The sequence below is a fragment of the Arvicanthis niloticus genome, chromosome 3 (genome assembly GCF_011762505.2).
Source record: "Arvicanthis niloticus isolate mArvNil1 chromosome 3, mArvNil1.pat.X, whole genome shotgun sequence".
Lineage (NCBI taxonomy): Eukaryota > Metazoa > Chordata > Mammalia > Rodentia > Muridae > Arvicanthis > Arvicanthis niloticus.
This window is the reverse complement of record NC_047660.1, coordinates 34239118-34261343: the sequence shown is the minus strand read 5'-3', so window position 1 is coordinate 34261343 and position 22226 is coordinate 34239118. Positions and strand designations below refer to the sequence as shown.

Below are 22226 nucleotides of genomic sequence, written 5' to 3'. Positions count from 1 at the left end.
AGAGAGATGGGAAAAGGGACATAATGTATAAAGTCATAAAGAGACCCAAGAATTACTTCTATCTACATAAAATCAGAGTACTGCATATTTTATAAAATTGCTGTGGAGCACAGGTCATTTATACATTACTTACACTTACACACACACACACACACACACACACACACACACACACACACACACACACACACAGTTCCCTTACAGGTTAGAGCTGATGCTTAAGCACTATCCTGGTTTCCTATGTAACTGTCATGGTTGACTTTTAAATCCTTACTTATTTGCCAACCATGGGAACACTGCAAATTTTCAAGTGATTTAAAACACTAAAATATGTCTGACAAGCTATGAAAACCATCATTGTTAACATTTTGTCTATGCTCCACCCTACAGTTACCTGGCAATAGCCAGGTGTGCCTGACTCACTATAAAAGGGACTGCTCTTCTTGCTTTCTGTCTGTCTTCTAGCCCCTTCCCCTTCTCTCAACTCGCTCATGTCTGGTCCCTACTCCTCTACTCTCTATGCTTTCTCTGTCTCTATTACCCTCTCAACTGCCCTCCACATGCCCTGAATAAACTCTGTTCTATACTATACCTTCATCTGGCTTATCCCACAGAGGGAAGGAATGCCTCAGCATGGACCCGAAGAGGTACCCTTTCCCCTACACCTGACTGCATATCCACCAAACATATTCCATCTTTCTACAAAACACAACAGTTATGTTGTAATAAAAATGATAAAATGCAAGTATTTGTATTTAGTATTTGTCTACACACATGTCATTGTCCTGCATAGCATTTTCCAGCCCTACTAATTAGTTCAAAGGAAACTTTTAATTAACCATAAAGGTTATTAAGCGCATTGACTTTACAAGTACTAGTAGCAAAACACTATTCAGAAATACTGTATAACATATGTTAGAGAAATAGATTTGCATTTAACTAACTCTTAAACATTAAAATCTTTATTTTAGAAAATAAAGTTATATGATGCATTAACTACATGGATAAGGGATGATAATATAACTGGGAATTCCCAGTGTTACCTAAGTTTTCCTTTATATTTATTAGTAGATAGTTATGTAACATAATAATTTTCAAGGAGAGATTTTAATATCTATGCTGTGCCATTATGTGCTGTGGCATTAGATGCAATGTATTTGCCAGTGCACCCCCCCAGTATTCTACTGCTATGCTGTCACATTTCAAATTGATGCCATTCTTAGCAGGTCATGGTGGTTCATGCCTTTACACTTAGCTCTCAGGAGCAGAGGAAGAACAAGGCTGAGGCCAGCTTGAGCTCTCCAGTCCTTTGGTTGAACAGCCTCATGACTTGATCGAAATCACTCATTATTTTTAAGGTTATGATCACTAGAGTTGACTTTGACCTGGAAACAATTGCACAGGAATACAGTATGCCTCACATGACTCTAAAACTATAAACTATGTTTGCTTTTGGCCCCTTCTCAGTCTTGAGAACAAGGGCATATTCTGTGTTCCTACTACCAGCTTTATTTGCAATTTTTTTTACTCCAAAAAGTCACGTTTATTATCAATATTCTAAAAGCAGAACAAAATCAAGTCTAAAAGACCCAGTGATTTATGGAAATAAAAGGGATAATGGCATCAGTATTTATCTTCCAAGCAAAAAAAAAAAATATATATATATATACCATGTGCTCACAAAAGGATGGTAAGGAACAACTGTGAGGGTAAGAAGACAATGCTGGTTGCTCACCTGGTTTAACTTTACTTCAAAATATGTATCAGAGTTATTTGATTGTTTCCTTTAACATTCTAACCTTTTCTACTAATTAATGATTATATAGACTATGTTTCTCTAACGCAATTTATTTGTCCGAAGGTATTGACACTACCAAGGCTTCTGCTTAATGAGTTATAAGTCTAGATAGGTTTTAAGGGTTTACAGTCTCAATGTGCTTGCGTCTAAAATGTAACTAGTTGTAGGAGAATAACTGAAAACAAGTATTAACAACACCAAGTGATAAAACCACACATCAAATGAGCTCATCTTTGGATGGAGAAGAATCCCGGAAGACAGAGGCCTGAACGATGGAAAAGCACTCACACCTAATCACATGAAAGACACAGGAAGGGTCAATGAACGTGGGACAGGCAGCATGAATGATGGGGTAGAAACATTTGCTTTAATAGTCAAGAGTTTTACTCAACATGCAACTACAAAAATAATTAGAAAACTGCAAAGGCAGAAAGAAAAGGTGAGAAATTTACAGAAAGAATCACTTGAAAAAAAGGAAAGAAACGTGACAGGAATCTTCCAAAGCAAGCAAATTGAGACTGTAAATTGTTAAAAACCTGTCTAAACTATAAATAACTCTGAGATTAAGGGGAAACCTTGGCATTACCAATACTTCCTGAGAAACAATAAATTCTATTGAAGAAACAGTCTACAAAATCAATAATTAACGAAGAAAGTTGGACTGTTAAAGGGGAAAAAGATCAAAGAATTACTCTTAACATAATTTGAGAATTCAGAAAGAAAGTAGCTAGTTTTATGTTTCAGGCATTAAGGGAAAGAGACAGTTCTGAATTATCAAAAATTATCTAAAACGTTAGTTATAATCTTGAAAGCATTTTAAGTCTCTAAAAGAAAGAGAAAGAAATACACCAGGAAGAAAACAAAAATGTGAATCAATAAAAAAAAAATCAGAAAATGTTAGTTCCAGAGAACAAACAAAACTATACTTAGCAGAAAGATGATCTAAAGTACAGCAGTGACTGAAATCCTCTACTGCTGTATCTGAGTGCACTAACATGGTTGAATTTTCTGTATGTAAAATTCAACTGTAGGTGATACCACATTTACCATTTTAGAGCGGGCACATGTTACAGTCACAGCTATAAAAAGGAATGTTAGTGCTTCAAATGTTCATGTTCAAGATAAGGAGGTTACTTCACATGGGGAGTCAGAGAAAGCTGAAGCTGTTTATAAATAAGCCTTTAAAGGAGAATCATTTTTTTCTTTAGCCATGGGTGTTAAATATTAAATAGTATCATATATTTTATAAATAATACACATCATAATAAGATGGTTAACATGGCCTTACATGGATGGCAGAAATAGAAAACACATTGGGGAAATGAGATATTTTAAGACATACATGGTTAGCCTTAAGTATGGGGCCTCGGAGGTCCTTTTCCTTATCCTCTCATCCTGAGAGGTAATCTCTAAACCTATGGGTCACTTTTGTTAATTGAAGGGAATTATTGGTGCTTGAAGATATTAGGCCACACTAGAGAGTTCAGAGTAGCAATATAATTTATGGTGTCGGTTTTCAGCACTACAATCACCTCTCCTTCTGAAAACTGGAAACAAAGGCCAGCAATGTAGGGATCAACTATGATAAAAGTTGCTGTAAATTTCAAAATACTGAGGGGGTTTCCCTTCTCAGCAATACTCTGTGTGGGCAACTCTCCAGAGAAGAAATCAGGAACCCTCAAGTATGGGTTCCACTGGGTTCACGCCATGCATCTTTCCCAAGCAGGCCTGATTTTTATGTTGACATGAAGCCTACCACTACACTATAATACTTTAACGAGTTCTAGAAGTATCTTTAATAGATTCATAAAGATCAAAACTAACATACAGCTGCTGTAATGACTGCTAGGTTAGTGACACAGAACTCCTGAGACTTTACTAAGTTTCTTTTTTTAAATAATTAGCACTTACTGAGACACACATAAGAAAGATTCGGCTGATGGATCCAAGAAATACCTGAAAAGTAATGTCATCACCTGGACACATCTTGTCCTTCCCAGGATTAAAGGACAGGCAACAGTGGTGTGCTCAGTAAAGCTATTTATAAATATTTTAACCTTTACACTCACTTACGGATTCCAGGGAATGTTTCCTTTACACCTTGTGGTAGTTTGAATAGGATTGGCCTAGGGAGTAGCACTATGAGGAAGCATGGCCTTGTTGGAGTGAGTGGAAATGGCCTTGTTGAAGTAAATGTGACGCTACAGGCCTAGGCTTCCGGACCATCTTCCTAGCATCCTGGAAAAAAATCTTCTCCAGGATGCCTTCCTATCAAAATTTGGAACTCTCAGCTCCTTTCCCAACACCATGCCTTCCTATAAGCTGCCAAGCTTCCTGTCTTGATGAATCTCAACTTGTAAGGGAGCCCTAATTAAATGTTGTCATTTAAAAGAGTTATTTAGATCATGGTGTCTCTTCACAGCAATGGAAACCCTAACTAAGATAAAGCTCTAATTCTTACTACAAAAGAATCTGGAAAAAAAAAAAAAACATAATCACAAACCTTTTAAAACTCTTGAGACTTCTCTTGATTCTGGAATTCTATTTCTAAACCTGGGCTTTGAGTCATTGGAAAAACCCTGATGAACTCAATACATGGGAACTAAGTCACCTTTAAACAAGTTAGGTAACTAAATGGTGGCTTTTAGATCTTTCCTCCAAATTGGACCCCATGTGTCAAAGATGAAAAGTCAAGTTGCATAGACTTATCATTTTGCTCTTGGTAACATTTGGAAGGAAACTTCTCCAAGTAAGATTTAGCATTCTACGACCACATCTGCTTCTGCTCCAAGCAGTTTAACTTAAAACCGGCCATCACTGTCTAGACCATCTAGACCATACTCAACGTGGAGTTCAATACCTCAAGTCTGTGTTTTGTAAACAGAAAACAACTCTGAACACAGCTAACCTTTTACTGGCAATTAGATAACACTAAAGCACTGTAGAGCTTAAATCCAAAAGTGTGGCTATAATTGGAATGGGTGACAAGAATCATAAAATAAATCATTACCAAGGATGTTGTGATGTAGATTCTAGATTTTTTGGTTGAAAATTTTCTAAAAGCATGTTTCTCAAATAAATGCCTTAAAAATAAATACTATCTACCTAGACCAATTACCAGCAACAGGATCTTTGTGTGGGTATGTCTGTTTGTGTATGTATGTATGTATGTATGTATGTGTGTGTATATATACATGTATATGTATATATATATATATATATATATATATATAATACATATGTATGTATTATATATATAACACAAATCACCTATTGACTTCTGTTAAAATGAACCACATAATTCAAGTTTTTTATCTAAAAACCCACCAGGTACCCTGCCTATAATGTCAATGCTGATAGTTATCTGGTGTGTTGTATTAAAAGTGAAATAACAAATATAGACCTTGCCCAGAAAAAAATCAGCAATGATTGCCACAGGTGGTTGACTACCACTGATCACATGACACTTTAGTATGTTTTCTGTAATTTACAATGAATAAAGAACCATGTCCAAGAAGTCCATTATCCAACTAAGAAAAGACTACTTAGAGTAAACTATAATAGCTGATCCATTAGGAAGGTACTGCATTCAAAGACTTCCTTTGGAAACCATAAAAAGGTTAAGTCGACATTAATAATTTTAATGAAAGATACCTATGGTTTTCAAAACATGATTACTTTTCTGAGGACATAAAAAATAACTTCAAAAGCATCCAATTAGTAATGCAGTGTGGAAAACTGAGACAATGTTTCTTCGATGAGGAAATCTCAGATACATTTACCATATATATAACCCAAAACTTCAATAAAGTAATATGCATGTACAAAAATATAACTTTCAACTGAGGGGAAAAAATATCCACATCCCATACCAAAGGAAATGAACTATATAATGTAATCATCTTATTAAAAGAATGGGCAACTCTGAAAAAGACTAAACCACCAATTAAATGCTTAAACCTAGAAGTGTTATCTCCATTTACATATTCACTAGCCCAAGCATGTCACCAGATGATAACAATATAAAATAGGCAGAGATATCCAATCAATCTATGCTCAGAAAAAGCAGAGTGAACATCAGCCAGTAGCACTGTCACAATAACCCATAAAGATCTAACCCTAGCTTATACTATAGAAAGGGTTACTCTCTGCCATACTGAGTATGGAGAGTCATTTTGGATCCATTCAGAGGGTTGTCAAGTCTCACTTTTGTCCATATTAATCACATATAACAATCCTTAATCAATGTCATATAATATTATCTTCTGGATAGAGAACTGTTTGGTTCTGGTATTTGCTAAAATCTCACTTGAGAGGGGTAACGACTATGAAGTCAAGTTAACAATCCTCATTCTTCTAGATTATTCACCTAATACCACTCTTGCCTCACTAGAAAGTAATATACATAGGTCAGACTATTTCAGCTCAAAGCAAAACTCTCCTTGATGCATTTAACATGCAGTAAGAAATGAATCAGGAAAAAAATGTTTTCTTCTCTCATAATAATTCAACCAGGAAGACAATTGCACACTATGTATTTAGTTCCTGTAACAGTAATTAAATCTAAAATACTTCCATCAGTGCTTTTGAAGAAAAGGCTTTGAGCTACTCAGGTGGAATAATGGATTTCATCTTACTCCTCATCCATATTTCCATTAGTATTCTAACTGCTATCCTGCATGATCAAGTGTCACAAATAATAGTTATTAAGAAGAATAAAAGTGTGATATCATCACCTGAATTCATGACTTTAATACCTAAAAAAAACTTGAGCAGTTCCTTTGTCACTTGTAGGAAGCAGAATTTTATCTTAAATATTTTTATTGTCTAGTACATATTAATCTTTTCAAGATTTTAATCACATAATTTGTATGAAGTAGACATATTTGCATTTGATTTTCAAACTAAAAAATTAAAACAATTGAAAACAAGACACAAAATGAGCGGATTTCAAGAAACGATGCTCAGTACATTGATACCTCAAAATGATACTCATATGTGATATACGTACAAAGGTTCTGAGCAATTTTAGGATCTAGAAATTTAAGTTCTTTCATTCTCTTCTTAATAACTTTCTTCTCATCAAAATCATTTGTATTCCTTTTCTCTGTAAAACAAAAAAAAAAATTTATGTTAGAATCAGTATGACCAGCAGGAGTATAGGTAAGCAATGGTGGGTTGGAAACTTATGTCCAATTTAGCTTCCCAGTCACCATTGTCAGGGCACTAGCAAGTTCACAGGTAGGATCATTCTTTGTCCTGGCTTCCTTGCCTCAAGTTCTTAGACCTTGTGGAACAGAGAATCAAAAAGAAAAGTTATAATACCTCTTGCATTGTTATTAAATGTGACCACTTATTCAGACTCAATCATGGACTGGTCTAGAAATCAATCCAATATTGGAAATAATAGTCTTCATTTGGAAGTCTGGTTCTGGACATTTTCAGAGACATATATGGAAATTAGCTGCAGTTCTCTATGATGATATGTTGGCAAGAAATAAATTTGGGGTAGGATCTGGATTTCCAACAGGTGTTAGCACAAGTGTTAAGGCATTTTTAATTGTCAACTTAAAAATACTTTGTTTCTTCTTATATTATTTAATGTAAGTTGCATTGATGGTACACCACCTAATTGTGTTTGTGTTTTGGAATCCAAACGTTTTGAAATCGGCATGTCAGTTTTAGTGCCCTGAGAATCACAGAACATTGGTATTCTAAAAATAACTTGCAAGTACTGGAAGAAATAAGGCAGGCTTTATACAGAAACAAGTAGGTAGTGGGCTTGATTACTGCTGGTATTACAGCTTTAATTACATTAATTGCTAGCACACTTCTGCAATTGCTATGACACAAGAAGGTAAGATAGCTACTTTTGTTAATCATTTATCAAACCATGTTACTAATGTTTTGAATATACAAGAGGATTTAGATAGGCATTTGGAAGAATAAATTGATGCTCTTCATCCTATTCAAATTACTAGAAGGAGGTTTAAGGGGAAAGAGCCATCTTGAGTGTCAAGGCAAATGCCATTGGATTCATGTTAGTACTAAAATTTACAGTGGTAGTCATTATAATTAGGAAGAAGTTTAATGCACTTGCAGTGTATTTGGAACATTTCTAACACCTCTCTGGAAGTTTTAACATTACATAGTGAGCTTATGAATTTCAAGAATGCTGCTCTGTGAGTATTGATGCGGAAGATACTACAGATAAATTATCCATGACCTGAAGTCAATATTTCTCCTTTGGTCAAGCTTCAAGAATAGCATATTTCAAGTCAATATTTCTCCTTTGGTCAAGCTTCAAGAATAGCATATCTAGCTTAATCATGTTAACCCTTTTTGTCCTGGGAATACTTTGATTCCTGCCCATTGTGTTAAAGCTTGTCTTCAATACCATCAAGATGTTGGCAGCCAAGTACATGGCTTAAACATGAAAATGGACCCCCAGACAGAGTTATTAAATTAACAGGCTGGCAAGACAAGGAAGGGTAAAATTCTGCAGAGCCTTACCAACCTAAGACAGAAGTACATTGTTTTTAATAATGCATATTCCATGACAGGTAAGGAAGGCATTCTTGTCAGAATGACCTAAGACAGGCTCAGTCTTGTTAATGAAATAAAAAGGGGGAGAGACGGAAAGCCTATGGAGCTGCTTGGCAAGAATCTGACATTGGTCAAGGACAAGAAAGACAGGAATTGGCTAGAATTGGAATTGACATTAGGCTAGAACAAATAAGTAATTTCAAATAGGAATCTAAATTTAAAGCTATAACAAGGAAGTAGACTTCAGACATGAAAATGACTTTGGGCTAGGACAGGGAAATAGGCTCAGATATCATCATCCTGATAAGCCCTTAGAAACAGTGAACACAGGAGTGTTCACGGAATTGGGTTTTTAATGCCTTGCTTTTTCTTTGTGTTTATTGTCTTGCATTTTCCTTAACTATTTACATCTACTATATTGCTAGGCCCTCAACCTAGAACTTACCTCAATACATGCATGTAATTAAAATGGTATAAAAGCATAAAGAAGGAGGGGGGATGGAATAGGGGGCTCTATGGAGCAGAAATGGGGAAAGGGATAGCATCTGTATTGTAAATAAATAAAATATCCAATATAAAAAAACAAAAACAAAAAATCAGTTATGACCTTCAAGGGCAAAATGGCAGGAAATGAATTTTTCTATCAAAAAAGTTAACATGTATATATTCTAAATCACACAGTAATAAAACTAAACTATTATCACCAAAAATCCAGAACACACACTGCTTCAGGGATGTTCCCATGGCTCTTAGGCTAAGCATGAGATGGATATCACTAGTAAGAGTTTTGGTGTAGCAAGCAACAGCACAAGGTGTGAGAGTGTATATTGTCAGTCAGGTCATTTACATGGAATGAGAGCACAGTTATAGCAGCTAATAAACTTAATTTACATGGAGTTTAGAAGTGAGCCCAAGGGCAGACTGTGGTGGGCCAAGCCTTTAATCCCTGCTCCCAGGAGGTAGAGGCCAGTGGGTCTCTGTCAGTTCAGGGACAGCATGGTTTATGGAGTGAGTTCATGACTGCCAGAGCTACACAAGGAAACCATGTAATGAAACGGAGAGAAGAGAGGAGGGGAAGGGAGGAGGGGAAGGGAGGGAAGAGGATGGGGGGAGGGGAGGGGAAAGAAGAGGAGAGTAAAGAAGACACAGATACTTATGTCTGAATTAGCATATCCATTTAGAACTAAAAATGTATTTTAATAATTATTCAGTTAATACACTGTTCTTCATAAACAACATGTATTTTGTTGTAAACTTTATTCATCCTAAGGGAATACAAATTATACTCACACATACTGAATAAACACAGCGCTAATTTTATTATATCTTTATTTTAATTCTTAAGTTGTAATAGGGAAAACTAAGCACCAATTTCAAACTACTAGGCTAGGTGATATACATACAATTCTAGATCAAGCAGGTACCCCCAACATCAAAGAATTTATGGTCCATTACGAGTGACTGTAAAATAAATGACAGTCAACATACATTGGTAAACTCATTAATAGTTCAGTAAGAACCACAGGAGACAAGAAGACTAAACCAAGGCAAGCAAGACAAATATGACCTTCCTGAGATAATGGGGTAAGTAATTCAAAGCTTGACGGAGAAAAGCCAGGTGAGAAGGGCGGTGAGCAGGGAAGAAGAGAAAATAGAAGGAATAATTCAAGAGGGTAAAAGACAAAGAAGAAAAATCATATGAGCACAGGATATTAGATAAATTAAATAACAGCAAAAATAAATGAGAAGCCTAATTATCCAAGATCTTTAAAACCAGCCTAAGATGTTTGAGCTTTATTCTCAGAGTACTGAGGAGTGACTGAAGATTTCAGCACCATATAGAGACAGAGAGCAAGATATCATCTACCAGCACATGACTGGTACCAAAATCAAAACCTGGGTCCTAGCTCTGGTGCTCAGTAAATGTCTTCTGGGTTGACACATTCCTGTGTATAAATGTAGAAATTCACAAAGTACAGAGAAAAAAAGATATGGTTAATTTACTTGCTGGCAAATGACATACAGATTTGAAGAAGGTCGGCTTTGAACATTTTTGGTTTAAGTAGTGCTTTCTCCTCCACACATTTACATCTAAGAAGCAACTGGACATGAAAACATGGAGACGAGAAAACATAGAAAGGAGATGCAGTATCATTCCCAACAGTTATTCCATTGTAGTGGGTTCCCAGATGCTAAATGACCACAGAGTCACCTTCCCATTACATAATACCTTATCATTTTATACTGTGTAAAATTAGATAGATGAAATCTATTAACAATGGCATAACCCATTTGCTTAATTTTACCAAATTACAATCATCTACCTTTCTTAGGAAGAATTTGTGTTTTATTTTTGTAATCCCTAAGACAAATGGAGGCTCTATCTAATTTGTAAGGTTTGGTCTCATCAGTGACCAGAAAAAGACAAAGGAAGACAGCCTAAGCAATAAGTAACTCCCAGTGAAAACTGTAGGGGATGGCATGGAGCAACCTCCAGCTTCACCTGTCGCCTCATAAGAGTAACCTTCATCTCCACACTGAGGGAAGAATCACAAGCAGTAGATCAATGACTTCATCTCCCAGAGTCTTCTTACTGGAGTACACTAAGTATTACAATAAAAAATAAACTTTACAAGCTGGGCAGTGGTGGTGCACACCTTTAATCCCAGCACTTGGGAGGCAGAGGCAGGCAGATTTCTAACTTTAGAGGCCAGCCTGGTCTACAGAGTGAATTCCAGGACAGCCAGGGCTATACAGAGAAAACGTGTCTCGAAAACCCAAAACAAACAAACAAACAAAAAAAAAACCCACAACAAAACAAACAAACAAACAAAAAACAAAGTTTACTACCAACCTTGACAACTTCAGTTTACCCTCAGAGACTAAACTAATCTTCCTTGGCTTAGAAGAAAGTGATGTTAGACTCTTAATTTATCACACTGCTCATAATGCAAGAAATATATAGTTTTCCTCATATTCATACCTATAGAGCCAAAGGATGGGATGTACCCTGAGAATAAACACACAGGATTGAGAAGAGCTTTCCACAGAAATCAATGGAAGTAAAACATAAGGTTGAAATAGTTCATGTTAATATGATATAGAGAAGTCTACTTAGCCAAAGGGATGACATACAGAAGATGAAGTAATAATAATAATATCCAACATATTTAAAACTGAAAAGTTTTCTTTTTCTTTCAAAGTCAGCCAGATAGCTATGTACTTCTTATCAATGGCCAAGCAAGAAATGATTAACTTAAGAGCCATAATGCAGCTGTTAGTGTGGTTCAAGTCCCCAGTGCTATAAAAGAAACGCAGTCCTTTTAATAAGTGACTGTCAGGTCACTGATACTCGTTGGTCAGAAGGGATTAGAAGTTTCTAAGCCCTGTTCCATCATGTGAAGATGGCTTCAGAGAGCCAAATGGCCCCCTTTTACATCATTCTCTGGCTCCCTGACTCTCCATGTAAACCATCTATTCCCACACACTTCTGCCATGGTGCCAGTTCACTAAAATGTCCTCATAAGAGCCAGGCAGAGGCTGGTGACACTCTCTTGACTCTAAAGAATTCTGAAGCAAACGAGGTACTTTTTGTATAAATCACATAGCTTTCGTTATGTTGTTATAGGAATGGGGAAAAGACTACTGCAACAAAAAGAATGATTCATTATAGAAGAGCATGAATGAAGTAGACTGGTCAATTAGTGGGAATAAAGATTTTACACAAAACACCATTCCCATTAGTGTCCAGGTAATACCTCTGTGAAACATTACCATGTCTGATCCCTGAAGTACAGAGAGCTTGCAATGGTGACCCAGTTTTGCATCTCAGCCTCATCGTGCTCGTACCCTGATGCTACAGAGGAGAGCGCTGTACTGAAGAGGAGTGGGAAGAGTGACAGGAGGTGGAGACTGCTTTCGTGCACCACCCCTGGCACAGAGACATGAAGAACGCATCAGAGTGCACAGCACAGTGAAGCCCCCAGCAGTTAACACACACTGGAACACTCATCCTGGGGCAGCTCTGCATCTTCAGCCATACACAAACACTGTCTCTGCAAGACTGAATTTTTTTTTTTTTTTGGTCCTGGATAACATGGACCTCTGAGTCATCTATACTTGTGAGTTAGCCACTCTGCCATTAGAAGTCTGTGTTTAATCTTTCTTCCTAAACATGTAGACATGTAGAGTAACACTCCATTTTTTTCCATGAGAAGATTAATATTGTTCAAAAGCGCCCCTGACTGCTAACACAGCATACGTGGCATTTTATACGGGTTTTATGTCAGAATTAAGGCAAAGATGACAAAACTTTCTCTGCCACCAAGAGTCATGAACTGAAAAAGTCTTTTTAAATTACATCTTCACTTTATTCTTTTTAAATGTTCAAAGTTTCAAAAATAGCACCAAAATTATATGAAGAATCTCCTTTCAAAATCTTTTCTTTCACACTAAATTTTCCATTAAAAATTACTGTTCCATGGTACATGATTGTACATCTTATTCCGGCCCATTTTCCATTATGTTCTAATCAGATTGATTTAAAATGTGACCTTTGAAGAATTAGATTCCATATAAATTTTATCATAGATTGCATATAAATTTTATCATATATTATTTCACTATTAAAATACCTAGAATACACAGGTTAAAATGTGTTTGTTGATAGTTAGAAAAAGCACAATAACATAAAACGACAGTTTTCTCTTATCGCATGGAATATTTTATGTAATTATATTCTATTTCTATAATTTTTATTGATTCAGACTAAATATATATTACACTGTTTTTAAACCTGAAACATTGAAAATGTACCTAATGCTTATTTAGCATGAATCTAAAAAATGTTTGCATGCTAATGCTTACAAAAACTGCTGCTTTTTAATGACATAATTTCTGAACACAAAGAGCTGACTCCAAAGCCATGGAAAGCACAGAGCTGCACTGGATGAAAATGCAACTCGATAATACTAGGACATGACAGCAAATGCAACCCAACTCCGGAAAACCTAAGAGTAAAAAATATATCTAGGACAGGGGACATGTGCAGTATTAACAGCATTCTAAGCAGACGGAGGGGTAGGAAGGAAACAAGGCCCCAATGAACAGCTTATATCACACTAATGTCTGTCTTATTATAGATATTCTAAGAGGCTAATAAAGAATGGGCAAACATGAATTTTAGAAGCACAACAGTCAAATGAATATGGAATGCCAGTTGTTCTATAGATGAAGGAACTTGGCTGCAGAGGTTATTTACAGGTGGTCAAATGCAGAATTTGACTGGGTCCATATCTGAGATCGTACTGGTGCCACCACCCAACTGACCTAAGAAGGACTGAGACAGAAATCTGCAATGCAAATTGATCTGAAGCCAGCACATTAGATAAAGAAAACAACCAGTCCTTGCTCTATCACTTGGTGCAGTATCCTCTGGCTCCACATGTTCACAGAGGGAATGCTCAGGAAGGTGACTTAGCCTGGGAAAGGGAAGAGGAATACATCACCATCAGGATACAATTAGCTGAATTAGGAGCTTTGGAAAACAATTACAGTTCAGGATGGAAAGAAGCTTCTCTCCAGTGAAAGATAACTAGCTAGGGCTCAGGCCCTGCAATCTGGTTGACAATGTTAAGAATTAGTACTATTAAAAACTAGCAAATAGCTGACAAAAGGACTCACACTACTGTGGTTGTAATATAATAACATGGTTTCATAGAAGATTTGGAAAACTCAGTAATAAAATATAAAGCTTGCAGGGGAAGGTGAAAGGTTTGTAATTAGAAACAACTATGCACATGTGCACGTGCGCACGCACACACACACACACATGCGTCATACACACCATACTGGTTTTGTTTTCAAGACAACCTTGGCAAACTATGAAGTAATTTGGTGGTAAGAACCCTAATTGTATAAATTGCTTTAATCATATCTGATTCATCAAACCAAATTTTATTATTTTTAGATACATAAAAAAAATGCTATGCAACTAACTACACACAAAACATTCCGAGCAAAATACATAGGCTATATCTCTGTTCAAATATTAATATGTGACTGCCATAACCAATTTTTCTGACAAAAGAAGTTTTTGACAATTCTAAACTATAAACTATATACTATTTAGGAAGAGTGTTGAAGCACTAAATGAAAATTTATGCAAAAAATTATTTCTTCTATGGCAATCATCGAAAGTGTAACAAGTATCTGCACATTCCTCATTACATGATATTCTTTCAGTAGTCAATGTCAAAAAAAAAAAAAAAAACTCAAAACACAGGTGCTGGAAAAACAGGGAGAAGGAATTCATTACTTAATAAAGCTTGAAGACCGCCAACATGTTTTTTAAAACCACTCTAACACGTCTATAACCCTCTGAGAAAGCACAGAAAAGCATCTTGCTCCAAACAATGTCACCAGTATCTCATTCTAGTGTTCTCTCTCCTCTCTGTCTCAATGTGTCTTTCTGTCTCTCTTCTCCCTTCTTCTGTCCCTCCCCCACCTCTTTCCTCCTCCCACATTGGTGTACATTTTGGTTAGGATGTGTTTCATTTGTTTGTTAAATAAGGTCTCACCACTATTCTCCCGCCTCACCACCCAGAGTACTGAGATTACAGGTGTGTAATCTCACCATGCCAAGTTTATTTCCCCTATTTGCTTGTCCCTGCAAGAAAATAATTGAGTTGTTCTCACAAGCAAACCTCAACCACAGAAATGAACAACGTTATTTATCTAAAAATTATTACACCCACAACTTAAAATGAACCAATAACTGCTGGTGACCCCTTTGAATAGTCTCTCATAACCAAGAAATTAAAAAAAAAAAAAAAAAAAGGCAAAGTGTTTCCCAAATTTACATTAAATAACTTTAACCATAAAACTGTTGGCAGCTCAGAGGGCCAGGAGAATTAATAGAAATATGCAGCTGCCAGGGATAGAGTGTGGGGGAACCTCTAGAAAGACCCAGAGACCTGGAATGGAGGAGGCTTCCAGGATTCAATGTGGGTGACCTTAGCCAAAATGCCCAACAGTGGGAAGATGGAACCTTAAGAGACCACCTCCAGTAGTTAGACAGGGACCCTAGTGGAGGGATGGGGACACTATCACACCTTCAAAGTTTTTGATCCCAAAATTGTTCCTGTCTAAAAGAAATGCAAGGGAAAGGTAAAGCAGAGACTGAACGATGGCTTACCAGTGACAATCCCAAGTTGAGATCCATCATCCATGGGTGGCCATAAAACCTTTACAGTGTTGCATATGCTATGTTGTGCATGCAGACATGAGCCTAGCATAGCTGTCCTCTGAGAGGCTCCATCATCATCCCACTGAGAAAGATGCAGATACTCACAACCAAGCATTAGACTGAGCACAGGGACCCCAATGGAAGAGTAAGGGGAAAGATTGAAGAAGCTGAAGTGGATGGCAACTGCATAGGAAGAACAACAGTGACAACTAACCCTGACCCCTGGGAGCTCCCAGATGAAAAGCCCACAACCAAAGAGCATACATGGGTTTGGCTGATTCCCTTGGCAAATATGTAGCCGAGGACTGTCTGCTCTGGCCTCAGTGGAAGAGGATGCACCTAATCCTATAGAGACTTGATGTCCAAGGGAGGAAGGATATGGGGGTTGAGAGGACACTCTCAGAGGAGTGGTGATGAGGCACATATAAAAGTATGCTTGTTGCATAAAAAGCCAGTTTTTGATCTTATAGATGTAAAGTCGAACAGACAAAGAAAAACAGTATTAGGATTAAGAACCCCACTGAGATAGAAATTATATCTATTTGTCAGATAATCGTTCTTGGTTCAGTTGGTAACTCAGAAAAATACCCTTATATATTTTACTATGTACCTTAGCACTCTACCCTAAAGAGCCATTCTCCTACCTATTCCTTATGATTCACCAGAACACTGTTGTTGCTTCATGGAATAATGTATGTATTCATAAAAGGCATTTTTACAGTGAACTGCTGTTTTGGCAGCATAACCTGTTCATGTGTATGCTCAGATAATACTAGAAAGCAGAAATGGGTCTCTGTACAAGAATCTGCACTGCAGCCTTTGAACACTAATGCATGACATACTAAAGCTCACACCAGAGAATATGCAGCTGAAAGAAAAGAAGCCATTACAGAAAGAACGAGAACTTGGTGCACATTCCTAATTGCAAAGAAGGATTAAGTCTGCATGAGGATGTGGGCAATTCAGGATCTCCAGCATGCTGGATGTAATAAGACAGCTTATTAGTGTCTGTACACACAGTGCTAAGCAACTTGAGAATAGAAAGGGGAGCCATAAATTGTATTAACTAATAAAAACATGTTAATGCTGTAATACTATGGACACTAGCCCTGTAGTATCACTGTGTGGAAAAAAAGAATACAGCTTCATGAAAATGGTCAATTTGTCTCAAACCTGACAGAATTAAGAAGTATTATTATTCTAAGATGTTAACAAAAGGAATTCCACCGAACATGAAATGGACAGAATTAGGAAACAAATCTTACAATACTCAACTTATATCTAATGACAGCAAGCTTGCATGATTGTTTTGTTGTCTTTGCTCTGCAGGTTCTTTTATGTGTGGGAATGGTAAGCAGGGCTGTGGAATGACAACACCAGCATCCCTTCACATTAACACGTTTTTGCACTAAAATAGTGACGGATACTTTATGAAGTTGCCCTTACTATAGTAACCACATGCCTGTCTTTATCACATTGTGCTGGGAAAGGGTTATGAATGAATCAGTGTTGCCCAGAAAAGATGTGACTGGGTAAGAAAGAAGGGCAGACTGATCATGTGCAATTCCATGGACCTCTGTTCCTAGGCCTCCTAAGACAGTAGCCCTCCCTCTTACTCTGGTTTCTTTTCTCTACTGTCTAACCTGGGGCTTCTAGTCACTTGGCCTCTGCCACAGTGAAACTCTTCGTTCTGCTGTGAAGGTTCCAGACAGCACTTCAGATCGTCCTAGCTATCAATTATCCTAGCTAACAAGTACCATTATTTTGTCTATTTCCTTGCTACAGCCTATTATAAATACTTAGGTTTCTGTCCTCATAAGCTGCAGATTTTGAAAGAAAAAACACAATACACACAAACAAGCAAACAACACCCGGCACCAATGAAAACAAGAACAAAATCCTGGGGTTTTCTACTCTGCACTACCTGCTGTGCATGTTATATGCTGTGCTTCCCAAGAGTGCACACACATATGAAATGTTTGGTTCCTGCAGAGAAAGAAAAGCCTACATAGTTCTCCATAATATAAAAGATAGGCTACAGCAGGACTAAGAAAAGTTTATGTTACGATTTATTAGAGAAAACCACAGTTCAAATATTGGCCTTCAGGTGAAAAAGAGAAGAGGAGAGTTTACTGTACAAACCTATGAAAAAGAACGTCCTAGGCATAGAATGGGGTAAGGCTGTAGATTGTTATTTAACAGTGGAAATAGCATAAAACTGCAGAATTAAATACAGCAACAAATACTAAAGTTTTATGTCTATTTAAGCACAATTAAAAATTTTAATAAAACATCTAACATTAAAAGGCTTTATTTCAAGTCATTCAATGTTTGCTTTAATCTCTTCATACTAAAACCTGCTTAGCAATAAGAACAATCAAAACGTTGCTTTTAAAATGAAGAGAAAAAATCCTAAGTGACCACAAAGTCATCAAACCAGAGGAAAATCAAATCCCTTAGAATGCATATGGTGAATGCCTACACACTCATGCCCACAGAACTTTTCCTGTCCTGACATGAGCATGCTGCATTAAAAAAAAAAAAAAAAAAAAAAAAAAAAAAAAAATCCATTCTTCTCTTGCCCCTACCTCTCCACTACCCTCCCATGATTTTCTTCTCCAACTTTATGAAGAATGCTAAAACATGTCACATTGCAGAGAACTAAGTCCCATCTCTATTTTCTGTAATACCCACCTCTTGCCATCGAAGACACACAGCACATGTAAACTAGTTAAGAGTGAAAATTCCAGGAAAAAGTGACTTCATTTCTCTTTCCACAGTTAATTACACTCTACTTAAGACGCAAAAGTAAAGTCCTCCCATCGTTTATCTCCTTCCATTCTGAAAGCAAGGGCAGTTAAAAAAAATCCCAGCATTTTCCCTCGGCTCTACATAAGCCAGTACAACTGGGAAAAAGAAAGCAGCAAATTCTGGAAGGAAAGCAGAGGTGCCCTTTGCACGTAGCATCAAATGCTGCATCCAGGACCAAGAGCCATCAAAAATCAAGTAAGCATCTCCGCCATTTTGTTGTAGGTCAATTTGTGTAGCTCTCACTAAGTGATTTCAAGGAAGGAGGAGAGGAAGCAAAAATCTCTGCATGATATATCTAAGTGGTAAACCCAAAAATAAACAATATCCTAATCCTTTCAAATGTCAAATTTAAAATTGTATGTTTTCTTTAATAAAGTCCTAATTTCCCAGTGTATTCTAGACTGTTTCCGATGCTCAAATTTTTACTTTATCATGATCATCAAATCTGCTATTAAAGTAAAAAGTAGACATATTCACATTCCTCCGCATGCATGCATACATACAGGAACACAAATACAATGCAAATATATGCATACAACACAAGACATAATCATGTATATGACTGTACAAATAAACATGTACATTCACATGTACATACATATACAAAAACACATATATGCACACAAATACATATATGATGTGGATATAGCACACAATCATCAACAGATAGATAATGGAGTATATATTAATATATATAGATAAATACACCAAAAAACCTACACAAAGAGCACACACAAAAAAGAAAAAAAGAGAAAGTAATTAATGCAATTATTCAGTGAAAGGGTAATGAATGAAGCTTTTAATTAATGAGAATGCAGTAGCTTAAATCTGAAAAGAAAAAAAAAAAGAACTCACTTTAAACTCAATTGATCATAGTTATGTTGGGCCCCATGACTCTTGCACATTTATATTATATAGAGAAAAAGCTTTACAGCAACATGAAACAGTCCTTCCTATAAATTCCCTTAACTAATTAAAAACTGTTTCAAGTTCAAATGCTCCATGAAATGATCAGATAGTAAATGTTAACATTCAAAAGAGAAAATTGAAACACTACACAGACCGACACAGTGATGTTTAGAAACTCTTATCAATTGTGAAGCTCTGGAATATGACAAAATTTTCATTCTTAAAGTATTTCAAAGAAGATGTTTTTCTGTCTGTACATAAGTATGTGTGTATGCATACAACAGAGATACAAGCTAGGGATAGCATTCTGACCCTGAACTATGTTCCTATATTTCTTTTCACAGATTTTATTTTGAGACAGTCTTGCAGAGTTGCCCAAGCTGGCATTGAACTTGGAATCTTCCTGCCTCAACTTCTCATGTAGCTCAGATTAGATCTGGCTCTTGTTCATATTCTTTAACTATCTTATTTCATGCTAAAAAAAAAAAAAAAAAAAAAAAAACCAAATATATATTTTGTCAAAAACAATTGATGTTTCTGGAACCTTGAAACTGGAAATGAAAGAGCAGAAAAATCTATATTTTGTCAAAAATAATTGATCTTCGGAAACCTTGTAACTGGAAATGAAAGAGCAGAAAAATCACCTAAAAAACAACAACAACACAAAATCAGTATGACAAGAACAGTAAAGCAGAGAGAACAGGAATCTACTAGATGCAGAGAGAACAGGAATCTACTAGATGAACAGAAACGGAGGGCCATTTGCAGTACACTGAGTTCAAGGAAACAGTGTGAAACTCTTGAAAATGCAGTGTAATATAAAGTGATCACAGATCACTCTACTCTCAGGGAAAACAAAGAATTCTGAAAGTAATAACTGAAACAATCTTCATCTTCCATGAAAATCTTCCCATAGCATAGCCATATCAGAATCAAGGGTGTTTAAATTCCTGAAGAAGAGACACACCTAAGAATTAGAAATTATTCCTCAACAATGAAGTTAGACTTTCAAAATAGCTTTGATCAGTCTGAAAGCTATGAAGTTGAACTATGTAAAAACTAAGTATTTATAGTAGAAAAAAATGCAATTGCAGACCCTTCATTTATATAACTCTGAAGACAACACACTGTAAGAAAGAATTCAGGATATCAGGAAAGTGAGGTCCTAGACAACAAGAATACTCTGAGGCCAAGGAAAGGCTTGCAGGAGATCAGAGGGAAGAGTTCACAATTTAAATGGATTCTAAGGCATGTGCTCCCAGACACTGGGTGATTCAAACCTAGAGTGACAAAAGAACAAGGAGAAATTGGAAAGGCTGCAGAATATGTGTGTCAGGCTTCATACTCTTGACTCAACAGAAAGATTATCTTAGTGCAAATACTGCAAAGGAATTCAAGAACAAGACAGTAATAAACAAGACAGAGGATTTTCGATATTTTAGAATATAATTTGTAAAGGAGTAAGTGCACATACCAAAGGGTGCACATACTAAGTACACATGTCATGCTTTCAGCAATAAGGGCTACATCAAAATGACTGAGAAGGTTCAAAATACATAAATCTTCTTGCAACTTTACTTAAAAACATATTACACTAATTTAAAAAATGTTATATATCAAGTTTTTAGGGAGTAGCTCAGTGAGAAATAGAGAAGAAAATCATTTCTACTAAATATATGCACCCGAGTGCTCAGCAAGCAAGCAACACAGAAGATACTGGTTTGCACTGAGCAACACATAAGATACTGTCCACTGAGTGACTGAGAAGTCAGAGTGAATCACACTCACACACTCTGCCTACTCTCTTCAGCTCCAGACCTCAGAATGGCTTCTCAGCACCTCACAATCTAAGAAATGGGACGTTTTCTTCAACACTTACTTCTGTCCTCACACTCACAATGATTTACAACACTTACTTCTGTCTTCACACTCACAATGATTTCTTTCCTTATAGATGGTGTTCCTTAAATAACAAACATCATTTGAAAAGAATGTTTATTGAATATACATTTTCTGGATGGAGTTTAATGAATTAAAGAAATCCTGTGTATGTAAAATACTTAATAAAACTTCCTTTTGCTGAGTGGTGGTGGCGCACGCTTTTAATTCCAGCACTTGGGAGGCAGAGGCAGGCGGATTTCTGAGTTCAACTCCAGCCTGGTCTACAGAGTGAGTTCCAGGACAGCCAGGACTACACAGAGAAACCCTGTCTTGGAAAAAAAAAAAACCCTAAATATAGATAGATAGATAGATAGATAGATAGATAGATAGATAGATAGATAGATAGATAAAACTTCCTTTTAATTTACAGAGCAAAGGTTATTTCTAAGTGGTTATTATTTAAAAGTAAAACAAATGAGTCACATATTGTTACTTCTGTTATTCAAATTTTTTCTTACTAAGGTAATCTTTTAGATTTCTAGTTAATACAAATCAGAAATTGAAAAGAATAAAATTAAGTATACTATTCTAGCTAATTACTCTATTATCCTGGACTTGTTCTCTAGGAAAACATAGTTTTTAATTAGCTAAACAATTCAGATGGATAAGAATATTTAAAAACTAGAACCTCCCCCCCCCCCCATAACACACAGACCACTATTCGCCAGCAAAAACTATTCAGATCAAAAGCCACTGCTGGTAGACAAATAGAAGACTATTCATGAGAAAATATAAATACCAAAAAATGGATGCACTTACAGTTTAGGATTTTTTTAATCCAGTTAGATTGTTCCATATATGTTCTTTTGTATTTTATGCATCTTAGAGTGCAGTAAGCCTTGTCCACTTGTCCATGTCCATATAAGGAGATCACCATTCTTTTCAAGAGCTTCATCCCTAGGCTATCACCTGGCAACATGCTACGTATGATAATACCATAATGTACGTGCGTGCTAATTTCTGAATTGATGTATA

General features: G+C 36.3%; 1 protein-coding gene across 1 annotated transcript in view; it reads right to left on the bottom strand.

Annotated features, from left to right (window-relative positions):
* Diaph3 (diaphanous related formin 3) overlaps positions 1–22226 on the bottom strand; it is a 475947-nt gene that overhangs the window by 244237 nt on the left and 209484 nt on the right. The window contains exon 18 of the mRNA XM_076930674.1: positions 6810–6905. Within this exon, the coding sequence (XP_076786789.1) occupies positions 6810–6905 (96 nt within the window). The remainder of the gene's footprint in view (positions 1–6809; positions 6906–22226) is intronic.